This window comes from Mastigoproctus giganteus, chromosome 1, assembly GCF_048544385.1.
Source record: "Mastigoproctus giganteus isolate SK-2022 chromosome 1, ASM4854438v1, whole genome shotgun sequence".
NCBI lineage: Eukaryota > Metazoa > Arthropoda > Arachnida > Uropygi > Thelyphonidae > Mastigoproctus > Mastigoproctus giganteus.
Window position 1 is genome coordinate 32,432,791 of NC_143575.1, and position 17,810 is coordinate 32,450,600.

General features: G+C 36.0%; 1 protein-coding gene across 1 annotated transcript in view; it reads right to left on the reverse strand.

Annotated features, from left to right (window-relative positions):
• LOC150090688 (ecdysone receptor-like) overlaps positions 1-1,024 on the reverse strand; it is a 57,596-nt gene extending 56,572 nt beyond the window's left edge. Inside the window, exon 1 of the mRNA XM_090368835.1 lies at positions 914-1,024. Within this exon, the coding sequence (XP_090224961.1) occupies positions 914-1,024 (111 nt within the window). The remainder of the gene's footprint in view (positions 1-913) is intronic.
• Between the last annotated feature and the right edge of the window lie 16,786 nt (positions 1,025-17,810).

Here is a 17,810-nt window from a genome sequence, read left to right on the forward strand (position 1 = left end):
GCATGCAATGAATATGGATTTATTAAAATACTAGATGCAAAGTGCCCCTTTTGCTTTCTGTTAAAAATATGGACACTGAGATTATGAATTTTTTTTTTGAGTATAATTACCAGAGGACAAATTCAAAATATACACAGGGTCTGCTTTCAAAAGTATGATGACAGATTGAGGCTCCACAATAAGAAAGTTATATGCTAACTAATGCTAGAATGTTTAATTTCTAGTTTAAACATCCAGTATCCTAATTATGTCTATATGATATTAACAGTAACTATCATTCATAATTAGCATGAACCAATAACAGACAATATGAAATGAATATTGTATAGTTTCATACAATTTCATAAAGCTACAATTATTATACATTTCAGATGAATAAATCCCACATCATATCTTTCCATCAATTCCTTGTTTTAATTTTTTTTAATATAAAAGTTCAGTTAATGCCATACAGTTCTACATAGCAGATTGACTTCTTGCTAAAATCACCCTGACAAAATTAGTTAAAGTTGGCTTCTTTCACTTACATTACCAATCAATCCTGTTATTACATACACTCAATGGCTTGCCAGAACAGAGTTTTGGCTCTTTAATTCCCAACTTTATTATCTGCATTATTGTAGAAAAATGCCCTTTAACAACTGCATAAATTTTTTTTTTTTTTTTTTTTTCTTTTTTCTTCTATGAAAAGTTCAGTTTTCAGGTCAAGATCCTAGCAAAATAATAGGAATTCCTCAAATTCTACTAAAGTACTGAACACAGGTCAGGACAATAGTGATGGCTGTGAAAATTTAGAAAACACAACTGAGAAGGAAGGTCAATCTGCAGAAAATAATCTAAAATTTGATCAATGCAAGGGAATGTGTGCATTTGTGGCTGAATGTATACACATGCACACAGAGAATTAACTTACTGTAAGCTTCCTCAAATCTTCCTCTGATGGATACTCAAACTGCTCTTGGATGTAGACTAGTTTATTAATCATTTCTTCTTGAGAAGTGGTCAATATTGGTAAAAATTCCATCTTTTTTTTTTTTTTATGTGTTCACTGTCCCTTGTGATGTAAGGTTTAACTTTTATATTTTCTTTTGGAGTTTTTACACTCCTGCTTAATAGAGCACTGAAATTCTGAAACTATACCTGGGGGGGAAAAAAAAGCATTATGAACTGTGCAAAAAGCACACATTAATTCAAACTAAGTATGGTTAAATTAAAGGCACTCAGAAACCACAAGATAGCAGAGCATAACTGAAACCTTTATTAAAGTTTCAGTATATTCTATAAAATTAAGCAAACAAAATTATTTATATAACAATACACCTAACTACTCAACCAGTCTATCAAACTTCTGATGTTTTGATTCCCAGAGGAACTGAAATAAAACGTCAAAAGTTAGGCAGAAGTGTTGAATAGCTGGGCATCTTGTTATTAACTTACATAATTTAATCCCTTTTTTTTTTTTTTTTTAATATACCTAGACTTCAGTAAAGCTCAATTTTGCACTACTATTCAAATGGTTTTTGAGTATCTTGAATTTAACCTTAACATTTAAAAAAAAAAAAAAAAACACTTCAAATCAGATTTCTAAATCTTATACATTTTTACTGTCAACCTAAACCACTCAAGATTAAATGGATATTTAAACTTGCAATTTTTTTAATAGAGTGATGTACTTAGCTAATGAGCTCAATATTGACTTATTTACCAATAACAAATTGAAGAAACAAACTAAGTTAAATGAATCAAAAATTTTGGAAAATGCTGCTTCAATGCAGTATGTGATTTTATTTTGAATTTCTATGTTAATTTACAAATTCAAACTAAGCTAATTTAGTAATGGGCATATTGAAAGAGTTTCTATAATTGTCATGTATCTCTCTGAGCAAAAGAATTTTTCCTCTCAAATCTGTACATAATGCACTATCCATATAGAATTTCCACCTATATAATATTTTTTTTTCTCTAAGGTGGCTGGGCAAATAAGCAAATAAAATGTGAGAAGGAATAACAAATTATTCTCAAGGTCTGACTTTTACCAGATACTTCATAATTAGATATTGCTGTTTTAAAACCATAACACATTTGGATATTAGCTAGCTTCACCTGTATTTTTTTTTTTTTTTTTTTTTTTGTTAGTTGTTGGCGCATCGGCTTCTGTGGCCATATTGCACCTCCCAAGGTTTTTGCATTTTCTACTCTGATCCAAGCCCAAGGCGGGATTCGAACCCGCGACCTTTGGGTTGCTGGGTAGGCATTACCCACCCGGCTAGTTCACCTATATTCTCCAAAATAATTCAGATTTGTTCTCACCTCTTGAATTCTCATAAAAAATATAATCACATGGTGGTCAGATCCATCTGCTCAGATATTAGGATTAGCTCAATTAATCCTGTTGGCTACAAAAGCATTACTAAAAAGTAGGAGGACTTCATCCTCTTTTTTTTTTTTTTTTTTTTTTATGAAACCCCCAAACACGAAAGGTATCAAAACCTATGGTACTTAGTACCGTGCATGGGTTGAAGGAGAAGTATGGGGGGATGCCAGAAACTTTGCTCTAGAGACTAAACATGGGTTTCACCACTTCAAGCCTCCAATAAGCAAAGTGGTGGTATTTCACCGGTTGATGAAAGTCGATTCCTCTCAATATAACATACATTGCAGGAATGACAAGATATGGTAAGATCATCAGCGTAGAGAAACGTGTTGACAGTGTTTGGACTGCTGTTTGCGATATTGTTTATCTGTATTACAAATAAAGTGGCACTGAGAACCAAATCTTGTGGGACTCCTTGTATGTATGTTGAAACAGAACCTGCCAGTATCTAATGTGGAATGACCTATTTTTAGGAAGTTTTGAATAAAATATGACAAATGGCTTCTCAATATCAATGGAATGGTGATTTCTTAGGATGCCATAGTAGCATGTGGTATCAAAACCTTTCTCTATATCAAGACATACCATGACAAGATGTTGATTTCTGATAAATGCATTTGTTTTATTCATCCTTTACCATGAGATCTAGGGATGATCTATTGTTCTGAAAGCCAAACTGATTATTATTAATTATGTTTCTGGACTCGAGTACCATGTCAGATGACGGTGTACCATTTTATCAAATGTCTTCCTCAAGCAGTCTATACCTGTGAGGGATCGAATGATCTTTTCATGGTTTGGGGACAGCTATTATATAGGAAAATCAATAGCAACTGGGGACTGTATATTCAGAAAAGATCAGATTGTAAAAGTCTAGCAGTGAGGATAAAGATTTCTGGTCTAGGTGTTGAAGCATTAAATAGTAAATTCCATTAGGGCCAGTGACACTGTTTCTCGAGATATTTATGGATTCTTTCAGTTCAGATAGTATCAGCGGTTGGTTATAGGGTAAAAATCAGATCACTTTTTGAAATGATAGCTCATATGCAACTGAAGCAGATAATTCAGAATACAATTCCTAAAACATTTGCAATATCTGCAGGAGCAGAGATCCCCTTTACATTCCAGTTAAAAATAGGTTAAGGTAACAATGTAAAGTATTAACCACTTAGCTGCTTTATTCTTTTTCAGATTATTCTGGCATCAGTACTTTTGCTGATTCGTGTAGCAAATTTTATCCTGGAGACCTTTTAACTTTCTTGCAATCCTCTTTCCACCAGCAATTAGTATGTCTGTGGTATCTTAATTGATGGTGGCTGTAATATCTGCACTGTGATATGCTCAGTGACAGTATCAACAGGAGAAGGCTCAATGATGACTGGACAAAATATACAAACCATGTTTCCTTTGATGAAAAGGCTCACCAAGAGAGAGTATCCTGAATATACTTTGAGAATATCCTGAATAAATTAAAGAACTTACCATTTTATTTTTTCAAGGTACTACTAAAATCAGTTCTCGGTTTAAAAACATGAAAATATGAATTTTTGCAGCAAGGACTACTATGTCCTCTACTCTTAATTTAAAAATAAATGGGCACCCAAAAGTTATAAATATCGAAATGAAAGGAACGAAATGCAAATTGAAAGTGAGATGTTAAAAGACAAGGCAAGTAACTTATATGTCTAAAAGACAAGGCAAGTAACTTATATGTCTAAAAGAGCTAGGCAATACATTTAACTTAATGGTCTTTTGACATCTCACTTTGAATTTGCATTTCATTCCTTTCATTCTGACATTTATAACTTTAGGTTGCCCATTCATTTTTAAATTAAGAGTAGTTCATAGTGCTAAAATTCTTATTTCCATAAGTTTATGGTTGATTTTGGTAGTACCTTGAGAAAAAATAAAATTGTAAATTCTTTCATTTATTTAAAAAATACTCTTTTTTTTTAATGGAAGAATAGAGAAATTGTATTAAAATAGAGTTGTACATTTATGTTCACTACTTTATTATATAACTAGACAATAATATTGGCAAGTGGATTTCCCATTTATCACTCATCTGCCATGGTCCGGGTATAAATCCCAGGAATTCTTAGTCTCTTCAATAAGTTACAATTAGCTAATCTTGTACAGGGGGTCAGCTAATTGTAACCACTCCCACGAGTTACTCTGTATGTCATCAATACAGGCCCCAGTGACAAACATTCGCACTGCTCTTCCCTCCAATTCCTCCTTTCTGTAACTGATAGCAGTGTTCTGGACCCAAGAAGCTAACCTACTTGTCCAGAACAGCAAAATGATCTATAATGACTTATACACACTGATATACCTATCACCCCCAAAACAACCTTCAAGCATCAGGGCCATGCAAATAGGGTGCATTGGATGAGCCGCACTAGGGGCCCAAATCGAGGGAGCCATCTTGACATAAATAAATGAAGCCCCTTAACCTCTTTTGCATTTGGGCCCCCAAGTACCTTTGCACAGGCCTGACAAGCATAAATGAGCAAACCACCTAAAACTCCCAATTGATCACACTATGGCCATCCCATCAAAGCTGACAAAACAGAAGGAAGACTATATGCAGCAGGAGTTAAAACTCTTTCAATATCGTTAGTGTTCCTACAAACAATATACTTTTCAGTAAATTCAAAAATTGGTTAATTGATTAATTCATTTATTCCTATTCAAACATTTCAAATAGCTTATTCAGTTCTACAAATTCCTTTGGAAACCCTGAAACACAGTTTGAAAATTCGCTGTTCACTTTCTCTAGCAATCGTAAGTTAATCGTTAAAAAAAGCCTCTTAGTCATTAATTTTGCAGATGATACGAAGGTTGACAGTAAAGACACTTTGCTACTAAACACGATCTAGATAAGTTAGGCAAATGGGCTGAGAAGTGGCAACTGGAGTTTAACCTTGACAAATGCAAAGCACTGCATATGGGTAGTAGTAACCCAAGAGAAACGTACCAACTGTGTGTTACTACACTCGGGGAAATGATCCTGGCCGATGCAGATGGGCTGCCTTAGCAGGTCATGGAGGCTTGTCAATAATATATAGGAATTTTGCTAGCAGGGACAAGGAGGTGATTATCCCATTGTACACGGCAATGGTCAGGCCACACCTTGAGTACTGTGTACAGGTCTGGAGACGTTTTAGGAAGGATGTAGAGTTGCTAGAATGAGTAAAAAGAAGAGCAACAAGTTTGGTGAGGGGGAAACATAGGGGTGCTCTTACCAAGAAAGGCCATGTTCTGCAAATTGCAGAGTGGCTGGAGACTCGGCACCTGAGAGGTGGTCTGATTGAGGTGTATAAGGCCTTGAACGGGTTGAGCAAGCTCAATGCTGATGAGATTCTTCCTCTTTCTCAGATTACGAATCTGAGGGGACATAGCTTCAAACTGAGGAAAGATAGTTAGAGAATAGATGTGTGGAAAATTGCCATTAGCTAGCAGGTAGTTGATTGCTAGAACAGACTTCCATCTGTTGTGGAAGTTGATAAATTTAAGGCTGAACTAGATAAATATTTGGAGTCACCAGATGGGTGAAATGGGAGGAAGATTTTTTTTTTTCTTCGGCAGACTAGGTTGCTGCATAAGCTTGCTTTCTTGCATCATATCCTTCAACTAATATTAACGCTAATCTTTCCCCTCCTTTGGCGCAGGGGTATTCAAGGAAAACATGTGGAGGTTTTTTATTTTTTTTTTAAAATAGACTTTCGTTTCGACTAGTGAAAAATAGGTCAAATTAGTTTCCGCCACCAAATAGGGACAAATTCGAGCTTTTTTTCCTCCCATAGCACAGGATCTGACAAATTTGATAGGATATTATGATGTGGTTACAAAGGAACTGGATGCAAAAAATAATTTTGATATCATATATTTGGATTTCAGGAAAGCTTTTGACACTGTTGCGCATGGAAGACTATTGCACAAATTGGAGCAGAATGGTATTAAGGGTAAGTTGCTACAATGGATAAAAGGATGGTTGAGTGGGAGAAGACAGAGGGTGGTAATCAATGGGTACTGCTCTTCGTGGACTAATGTTATTAGTGGAGTTCCACAGGGTTCGGTGTTGGGTCCACTGTTGTTTTGTATATTTATCAATGATATTGATGAAGGTATATCAGGCTTAGTGTCAAAGTTTGCAGATGATACAAAGGTTGGCACGGTTGTTAATGACAGTAATGGCAGTGTGCTACTGCAACAAGATCTAGAAAATTTGGGCAGATAGGCTAAGAAGTGGCAACTGAAGTTTAAACTTGACAAATGCAAAGTACTGCATATGTGTAGAAGTAACCCCAGAGAAATGTACCAACTGTGTGGTACTACACTTAAGGTTGTAAAAAATGAAAAAGACCTGGGAATAATTCTGCACTCACATATGATGTTTTCTGAGCAATCCGTACAGGCTGCCATAGCAGGTCATGGGGTTTTGTCAATGATATATAGGAATTTTGCTAGCAGGGAGAAGGAGGTGATTGTCCCTCTGTATAAGGCAATGGTCAGGCCACACCTTGAGTGCTGCGTACAGGTCTGGAGGCCTCATTTTAGGAAGGATGTAGATTTGCTTGGGCATGTACAGAGAAGGGCAACAAGATTGGCGAGGGGAATGAAGGGATCCTCTTACCAAGAGAGGCTTAAGTTCTGCTAATTGCAGTGGCTGGAGACTAGGCACCTGCGCGGTGATCTGATTGAGGTGTATAAGGCCTTGAATGGGTTGAGCAAGCTGAATTCTGATGGGATCCTTCCACTTGTTCAGATTACAAACCTAAGGGGGCATAAATTCAAATTAAGAAAAGAAGGAAGTAGAATAGATGTGCGGAAATTTGCCTTTAGCCAGCGGGTGGTTAATTGCTGGAACAAACTTCCATCTGTCGTTGTGGAAGTGATAGGTTAAATAAATTTAAGGAGGAACTGGACAGGCATTTGGAGGGAATGGTGTGATTTTTTTTTTTTTTTTGGCTGATGATGTATAAGCTCATACACTTGCTTTCTTGCATCACATGCCACTACTACTATTGCTGACGTAAAAGAAGTGTAAGTTTTCAATGGACTTTCATTTCGACTTGTGAAAAAAGGTCAGGTTAGTTACGCCACCAAATCGGGACGGATTCAAGCGAAAAATGCTGTCCGTAATTTTAAATAGATTACTAACAGCCTTTTTTCGCATGAATTCGTAGCGAAAACTTACCTGACCCCTTTTTTTTTTTTTTTTTTTTAACTAGCCCAAAATAAAAGCACAAAAAAAAAAAAAAATTGTTCTGCAATCTTTAGTATACTCTGGAAAGCTAAAAATAGAATGAAAACACTGACCTGATGTCGCAATTGAGTGGTAAATAATAACCTATAAAACTATAGAACAAGGACCACGTTCTAGGTAAGAACTATTCTTCAGATTAACCTAATCACAGAGAATTAACATACAGAATTAATGTAATTACACTCCCACCACAGACTACTTTGTGCACAAACGATTCCGTGTTAATTGTTGCACAAACAAAAGCTCGATTTAGATCACATTTCTAAATCTACTCCTCCAAAAAAAAATAATGATAATAAATGATACAGCAACTATTTAAATGCTCTTGAAAATAAAAATAACAATACACTAAAATTGTACTTTTTTTATTTTTCTATTGAAATTCCGACAAATAAAAACTTCTCAAGCAATATGTAGTTCAAAAAACCGCCACCATGCTCACAACCAATCAGGTTTATATTGTTCCTCATCGCTAGAGGGTGTTTATAGCAGCCATAGAACAGGTGAAGATCGCTTTCAATCCACTTCAAGTAGAAAAGGCCGGCGTAACTCCATAGATTAATTAACCTGTGCTTTAGTTCGGGTTCTGACAAAACGAAAGAAACTTTTAATGAGCTTTTTTCAAAATATTCCGAGTTGGTCCTCCAAGACACTCGGGAATTTAATCATAAAATAAATTCATCATTTAAGGAATTTATGTAGATCGTATGTATAGCTTAGCTTAATTTTATGTATTTACATACATAACATTGTTGTTGTAGGATTTTAAGAGCATCAGCGACTAAGGCCATATTGCTCCGTGTGTATTGTCTGTAAATTGCGTGTGTTCTGTGGTCGATTTTCTGTTTGCCGGACGAAAAACCCGGGTTTCCCGGAGAATCCCCAGGGGCTCACATCTGGTGAGTATGGGCTTGGCACACCTAGGGTTCTGTTCTGGATACCGTCATTCTTCTCTCTCTCTCTCTCTCTCTCTCTCTCTCTCTCTCTCTCTCTCTCTCTCTCTCTCTCTCTCAGGGTAACTCGGAAATTTATTTTAGCTGGTGCAGCATAAGCCTCAGGCTTCCTTGCATTGTATTGCTAGTAGTAATATTAATAAACCATGCTGCCCTTATCTGAGACCGACTAACTGAGCCATGTTGTGAAAAAGGGTCATAAAAATTCCTCCCACCATCGACGGAACTCTAGCTGAGGTCTTTTCCACCTGGTGAGAGATGGACAGCGATCCTACTAACTGTGCTACACACGAGGGCACACACACACAAATAATATACATTTCACTCATGGTCTCAGTTACCTTGGCAAAAATTCTAAAAACAACAAACGATAAATACTAATTTCACTCGGTTCGATGCATCGAATTCTACTTTTCTAAAAGAGCGAAAAGTATTATCAAATCTTACAATTGTTAGTTTTATTAACCGTACTAATGATGGTTTATGCACTGAAGAAAAGCCAAATATTCGTTTAAGGCACGAGATTTTCAAATCATGGTCACTAACCCCTGGGGGGAGAACGAGCAACTTAAAAAGGAGTGCCACAATTTTTCTTTTTAAATTTGCCTCAAATGTTAAATTTGATTGGCTTTTTTTTATTTTAAGTATAAAAGTTTTATTTTATAAAGCTGTAAGGTTCAACCATTGATTTATTTGATATGCAGATTAAAATTTAATTATTAAAAGTATGTGGCACCACATACAAAAACATTGCGGAATTTAAAGCTTATATTTATGTCCCACCCAACTCTAATCCAAATGAAATCATTAGGTTTTAGAAGCACTGAAATCAATCAAGATATCTTTGACCCATCAGAGAATTACATAGAGATCAGCATTTAAGGAATTGGTAGTAGATATTTGACAAGTTGAAGCTGTTTATGCAGGACAAGGTATCACAAACTGGAAGGTGGAATACAATATGCTATCATCGAAAAAACTATGGATAGTATTTCCAGCAGTGGAGTAACCAGTAATTTTTGTCAGCAGGTACATTCACAAAAAAAAAAAAAAAAGGCACCAATTGCCTAAGGGTAAAAAGCGCCACAATACCAGATTTCGGCGTCAAGGGGTAAAATGTACCAGCTGACCCTACGTTGGCAACCCCACTGATTTCCAGTCAATGAAAGAAGGTCATTAATATACAAGGAGAAAAAAGTGGGAGAGAGAGAGAACTGAACCTTGGGGAACACCGGCACTATTGGAGTAGTGCATAGAAGACAAGTTGAAATGGTGAGAGAGCCATCTACCATCACCCCCAGTGAGTGGTCAGGGAGAAAACTGGATGCCCAATTACAAAAAAACAGTTGTCAGACCCTAAGATGAAAGCTTATTTAGGACACCTTAAGGCCAAAACACGATCAAAAGACTTTGAAATGTCAAGAGCAACTGCTTGAATTTCGCCAAACTTTCCATTGAATTTGTCCATAGATGGGTAACATAAGCCACCAGTAGATCGACACTGACGGAATCCATAATGGCGATTGTTGATCAGATGGAAGGGTTCTAGAAGAGTTGGTGGTTATTTGATTTCTCCATTATTTTCGAAAGAGTATAAATCAGTACAATGAGATGATAAATGGGAGAAAGTGATTTGTCACCCTTTTTTAGGAACTGGCTGGATAGGAGCAAAGTTCAAAGCAAAAGGAATAAGAAAGTTAAAAAAGGTGATACAGAACAGGAGTAAGTTCAGGAGTACAGGTTTTGAAACAAGCAGAGAAATACCATCAGGATCTGGAGTATCAAAATTGTTCAAGATCCTTTTGAGGGAAGACCACAGGAGCCACTGAATGGAATGTACTAGGAATGGTAGGAGGCGGTTTACCAAAATCATCAAAACACGAATTGGAAGGAAAGTAGGGATGACAGCAGGCCATCTTTATCTTTGGCTGAAGTAGCAAGAGAACCATCTGGTTTTGATAGAGGTGGGAATAGAAACAAGCAAGGCAGAAAATGAGCCTGTAGATATGGATACAAGCCAATTGCGATATACAACATTCTTATCTTGAACAGGCTTAACACATTTATTGGAAAACCAAGGTTTAGATAAAGGATGAGATTTTGAGGTGGAGTGTGGAATAAATGATTTTATCCCGACAATAATAATTTCACTGATACGATCTGAGCAAACGTTAACATCAAAAGATTTGAAACAGTAATCTGACCAAGGAAAAGAATAAAAGTAACCTCGCAAATCATCCCATTTTGCATTCTTATAATGCCAAACAATACAAGGTTGAGAATGGTCGAGAGAGAGAGAGAGAGAGAGAGAAAGGCTCCATAATCCTCCATTGGAGAGGAGACCATTTTTGGATATGGTGTACACAAGTTGTGATCTGAGATGCCCAGAGGACAACTCACCTCGACAGTGTACTTAGAAGGGTTGTTTGCAAGAAAAAATCAAGCGTGTTGGCTGCGTCGTTTGGATTGTCTGGCATTTTGGTAAACAATCTGTGCGAGGTCATTAGTAATTGCAAAAGCCTCAGCATCTCGACAAGCTGGGTCGATGTGACTAGAAAACAGAAGCCAGCTGGAGTTGTGAACATTAAAATCACCAAGGAAAATTACATCACTGGTAGGAAAGTTGTCTGAAAAAAGTCAAGTTTTAAAGCAAGGAAATCAAAGAGTTCCAAGTGATTATTGGAGTTGGGAGAACGAGAGGCAACAGATTTGACAGAATGTAGTAGAGAAAATCGAGAAGAGGAGATTCCAAATTAGTCTCTGACAGGGAAATCAGAACGAACTTATGCACGAGTACCTCCTTTGAAACGAAAGGAATCACACATCGAAAAATTCGGACAACTGAGATGAGCAGTGGTTGAATCAACTAACTGGAATTCTCTCACAAAAAATACATGGGATTTGGCAGACTGTAAGTGAAAATGGACATCATTAAGTTTAGAACTGAGACTACATATATTTGTGAAATGAATGATGAATTGTTTTTTCGAGGTTTAGATCTTTTTGCAGATAAGTTTGTTCCATCAGTTTGACAATTCAGTGTGTATTCAGTAGTAAGAAAAGATGGAAGTGGGGACATGCTGTATGAAGTAATTAAATTTTTGGATATGGTGTATACATGGTAAGAATATACCTAATTTCTTGACATAGCGTGGCTTTGACAATGCCTCCCACTTACACACTACTCAGACTCCCACCAGTGACTATCTGGCAGAGTAGAGCAGTGAGATTATACACTAGCTGATCCGGAAGCCTCCAAAAGAGTTTGGTCCGGTGGACTATCTACAGCAGGCCTGCAAACACCCTTTTAGAGCTATACCCTCGACATGTAAGGAATATTGTATCTTGCCATGATGTCCATCTCACTGCCTCTACTCTGCCAGTTGGTCACTGGAGGGAGTTTGAGTAGTGTGTATGTGGGGGGCATTGTAGAAGCCATGCTATGTTAAGGTGGAGGGGTTGCTGGAGCTTTGCTCTGCACACACACTAAACATGGGTCGCACCATTTCAAAACTCGAATAAGCAAAGTGGTGGTATTGTATAAATATGCATTTTATATGCACGTTTATACAATGATCATCATCAATCTCCTTTGGCTAGCGATGGACCATCCTGTTGACTGAAACAGCACATTGATCACTTGGCCCAGAATGCAGTATTGTCCATATGTGTTTCTCAGGCACCTTATCTGCATGAACGGTAAGCAAAGAGAAATGAGCCTCTCTGCAGCTGAATTCAACTTCGGTAAATGAAATGGAATTTCTGGGTAGACCAATCCATTCGACTTAGATAGCACTGGAATGGTGTTGTTCTTAAGTGATCCTCTACAGCTATTGCACTCAAGGAACCCATCAATGTCAATATTGGGAAATACAGCATGAATGGTGTATCTCTAGCAGCTGGGTTCTTTATGTTTTCGAATCATAGATGATTGCAATTTATGGATATTATCATTTGCATTAGTAGCGGCAAAAGATGCAAGAAAGCATGGGTTGATGACAAAAAGCATAGGCTGATACTGAACAGAAATAATTTTTCATAAATATCCTTTCAAACTCTCGATGCACATTCTTATGTAAATAGTAGCCAGTGTAAGGAAAAGGAGCTCGATCGTTTAAACCCATCTGCTCCACAATTGGAGAAATGTTCTATTGTATATAATTAATACTCAGTTCTATTAGATCATTGTTAGATGGAGTGGCATTGTTGGTTGAAGGCACTGTAATGCTAATGACGCTGTCACTAATGTTCATTCGGTAGAGTAAGTAGCGGGCATGAGAATAAAACATTACGTTGTTCATAACTTCAGTTCTAGCTGTTCAATTTTAAAACGGTTCTGCTTTTCGTCAATGCTGTTTTCACATAAAACATCTTTTATGTGTACAGGGTACACATAAATTTACAGAAAAAATCATAGTTTTTTTTCTGTAAATGCATGTACTGTAACGCAGCAATTGTAATCTCCATCCTCCTCACACCTTGTGGAAAATGTTTAAATTTGAATCCTTTCAATTATGTGAGGAACCTGATGTGTGTTATTTCACTCCATGGCAGTTATTTGGTGTTACACATGGATTGCAAGATTTTTCTCCTGGAAACTCCAGTTTTTCATCCAACAAAATAGTAAATTGACCAAAGAACACGTGCAATTTATGGATATTATCATTTGCATTAGTAGTGGCAAATGATGCAAGAAAGCATGGGCTGATGACTTGGTTCTCATTGGTCCGCAACATCCTGAAGCCCATAGAATTTCAGCATCATTGACAAGAATCGATGTAGGGTGGTTACTATAACCACTGCACTTTCTGCAAGTGATCATCTGCCCCACAGTTTGGAGACTTGAGTCTGAATCCCTTCAACGATGCTTATGGTCATTTTTCACAGCATGGCTATGTTTATTGGTCCCAGGCAGAGGTAGCATGGTTATTCCTTCCTGAAACTTGGGTTTTTTACCCAGCAAGTCGATCAGAGAACATACACAATTCACAGCTATATTGCCGAAGTACTGATGGTACAGTCCTCCATTTGTACACTGATATAGTTGTAGATTGGCAGAGCACTATACCATCCATAATCTATCATTCATTTCCAAAAACCTACTCTGAGGGTCAAAGTGTACCATGGTGGCCAAAGGGAGATTAATATGCTATGTATGTGGCAATGACTGATGTCAAATGAAATCAAAATATACCTGGACACTTTCCAAAAAGTATCCAGCATATTTTGGGTAGTATATGAAAAGGTCCTAGTAATATTCATTTTACTGCCCTACAGAGTTGATGTTGAATGCTGCCATTTTACCTGAGAATACTTCACTACAGTTTTGGTGATTTAATTGTGTTTGAATTTCTGAGTATCTTTGAGTCTCATATCTGATGGGATCAGACTCTGCATTAGTTAGATCAGGTGACTTCTTGCCAAAATTTCTTTTCACTGATCTTTTCATGGTTTTTAATGTGCCCATAGCCTTCAAAAACTACAAGGGGAATAACTCACCTCCAGACTACAAGAATATGGGCTACACCAAAGATGTCATCCACCCTTCAAATAACTATACAAGTATCTACTAAAAAGTGTAAAACATTTCATTCCAGAAGAAACACATGACCATGGTCATTCGACCAGACCTTTGAACTACATTTTAATTATGGTTTTCCAGCATTTTTTTGTTTGCTCTTTTTCATGTTTCTTAATAATCTAAAACCACCAAGGCAAGTTTATCTACAAGCTGAAATGCATCTGCTCAAATATAATTTAATTTATTCAAGTTATATTTTTTATCTTCTTTGAACATGGAGTGTGCCTTTCTTCAGTCAAAGCTTAGCAAAAAGCTTGTCTGATTGATTAAATGCATTGAAAATATCAGCATTCCTCAGTTGTAGCAGAGCTGCCCTCCCAAAATGATAATCTTAGGTTGGGAATGGAAGCTATTATCAATGGACAGTGTTAAAGAGCTAAGGTCTGTTGGCCATCCACATGTGCAGAACAGCATACAAAGTTGAAACATCTTTAGAAACATCGCCTATAAAATCCTTCAGGAAATGATTCTTGAAACTCGGAGTTAGTGAAGCCATAATTCACAAACATATTAAATCTGATCTTGGATCAAAACCAATTCAGTTATATTTGTGAATTAACTTAGTGTCAACAATATGCAGAAGAAACAGGAAGCCAGTGTATAATTCCATGAAGCCTTTTCTACAATTCTAAAATGCAATGTCATTCTTTTACCTGAGGAAATGTGCAATTTATCAATATTCAAAATTAAGGAACATTTACTGGAGTAAAGAAATTTCACATTTTTGTTTGGTTGTTTGGGTTTTAATGACACATCAGCAACTATGGCTATAATGCACCAAAACCAACACATTTTTGTAAGGCATATGTACAACCTGCTATGTGACTTAAACATATCAGTTACACATTTTGGTTCATACTCCTTTGAAGGCCCTGTGAACCAGCACACTTATTCCCCCCCCCCCCCAATACTGAAAGATTAGTTAATGCACAGATGAAAAAATTGAATCTTCTTGGAGGTATGATTTCAGTAAAGAGAAGGCTTCATTATGCAATCTCCCTTCATAAGTATCTGGTGAAATTAAATAAGGTTTTAAAGTGCTGTGGCACTTTAAAACCTTATTCATATCCATTTTTTCATATCCTTATTCATTCATTTCTTTTTGTGGCAATCCCATAATAAATTGATAAAAAAAAGGAGTGTTCTGTCGAGGCCAGTGTAGCAAAATGGTAAAGATGATACTATTTGGGAAAGTTGCATTAATATCCTTTTTCTGATTTAGTCTATGTGGCTTTCTCCATGAAATATCTATTACTGTTTTTCATTTCTAACTAATACTCTTGATTTTCTACATTTTATATTCCAAATGTAGGTTAGGTTATATGTACCATAGCAACTAAGGCATCACCATATTTTGTCTGTTATTTCAGACACAATATACTGATGTATTCTTTATTCACATTACTGTTTGCCGGATAAAAAACCACGTGAACCTCACTCAAGGAACTCAGTCACATTGTGAAAAGAGGCGATGAAAATATCTTGCATCGTTAACAGGATTCAAACTTAGGCCTTTTCCATTTGATGTGGCAGCTGATTATAACCACCATGCTATCCACAGTATTAAGACCAAAATGTGACAATATGGTTTTTACTTTATACTTCTCAATTTTTATGCATATTTCATAATTAAAAAGAAACTAGCTTTTTTTAATTCCATGTATTGATGCAGACTTGATATAAGGAAAAAAATTTTTTTGGCTAAAGATTAGCTAATCTCCTGGCTATTTTATAAGGGTTGGATGGATATCTGGATGAATAAGTGAAAACAGGTGATGGAAACAAATCAGTTGAAAATTTTTTTTAAAGTTGATGCCATATAACCATAGCTTCCATGCCACATTTTGCCTATACAGTACTAATATAAATTCAAATTGAGGAAGGATGGTTGCAGGATAGATATGTAAACATTTGCCTGCGGCCAGCAGGTTGTTGATTATTGGAACAAACGTCCATCTGTTGTTGTGGAAGTGAGTAGTTTCAAAAATTCAACGAAGAACTAGACAAATTCTTGGAGGGGATGGACAGGTGAGGTGGGTATAATTTTTTTTGGCTAATGCTCAATAAACTGTTTTTCTTGCATCATTTGCCACTACTAATACTAATAAGTTTAACTGGATTTCCTTGTTATATTATGAGTTTTAAGATGATATGATGCAAAACAATAATTTAATATCAAATTTATGAATCTAGTAAATCTTATCAATGACAATAATGTCGAAAACTTTCTCAAAATAGCTAAAACTTAATAAGAAGCAAGGAGAGCATCAGATATTTTCCTGCTGAATCAGAATTCTACCCTCAAATGTCAATTGGGGGATCGAATTCTAATTCAGTGAAAAACTTCTTCTTTTTTTTTTTTTCCAAACATATCCCTTCCCCACCCCCAAGTAGGTGAATATGTTGCTAGTTTCTTAAATATGGATAATTGCAAAGATCATTACTGTAAGAGGATGTTTAAAAAATAACAAAACTACAGTCAACTTTAGTAAATCTGGCCAGTTTTAATTTGAAAAATATAGAACATGGTAAAAGATACCGTCCTTTTCTGTACAATAAGCATCATTAAACTGACCCGGTGCGGCACCTTCAACAGTAAGTGGTCTGTACAGCCTTCAGTCAAAACGACTCATAGTCGTAATCTATACATACATATACAGCTAAATTCATTACAATCGAAATGGGCATAGCTTCTTTGCAATCACTTTTCATAGTCTTACTAGTTTTTAGGAAACTGATTTTTAGGATGGAATCATTATATAATTATATCATTAATACATGAAAAATCTTTCCAACTTTCCCTAAATATTTTAACATGGACATTTTGCCATTAAGAAATAAAATCTCCCTGCATCATCAAAAATTCATAGTTTCTCACATGACTGGATGTGGAATCTCTCCTCCTCCTTAACCTTATCTGCTTAGAGTTCGGAATCTATTATTGTAACCTATTGTTAAGAAATATCTGAAACTCTTTTACACTGTTAATATTAAATACCAAAGCAACAGTAATTTTAGCAAAATATTTTTAAATGTATGCTATAAAAGCCACATTGCCATTTACAGAGATACTCAGATGCAACTATTAAAAATACAAGCAAAACACCAAGGTAGGTAATACAAAGCTAAGCATATTTTATCTATTTCTTAGACATACGAACCTGAAAATATAATTATTATACACTTAAAGATTTAAGGCTGAAGTCATAGAGGTAAGTTTACTGCTTCCAATGGAAGTTTTGATTTATTTTTGTATCACGAACTTTCAGTTTTTGCAGATATTGAATAAAATACAAAAAATACATCCACTAAATATATGCGCAGCTAGAATATTTTATTCTCCTAAAGTTACTTAAAATATTGAAGGGTTATTCACTATATAAAAATTAGTCTAATAAGCTGATAAACAGTATGGTGAAGTCCCTTTTGAATTCCATGTACAGTTGTACAGTTGGAGAAAGAGTAATTTCTGGCCAGCCAGAGCATTTCATTAGGAAGCGATGGGAATATGTGCAATATAGATGTATCGATTCACTAACCAACCCTACTGTGAAAATTTCACATTATTCACATTAGTTCACTAAAATGTAATTTGTTTAACAGCTTATTAAACAATTTTACAAAATATTT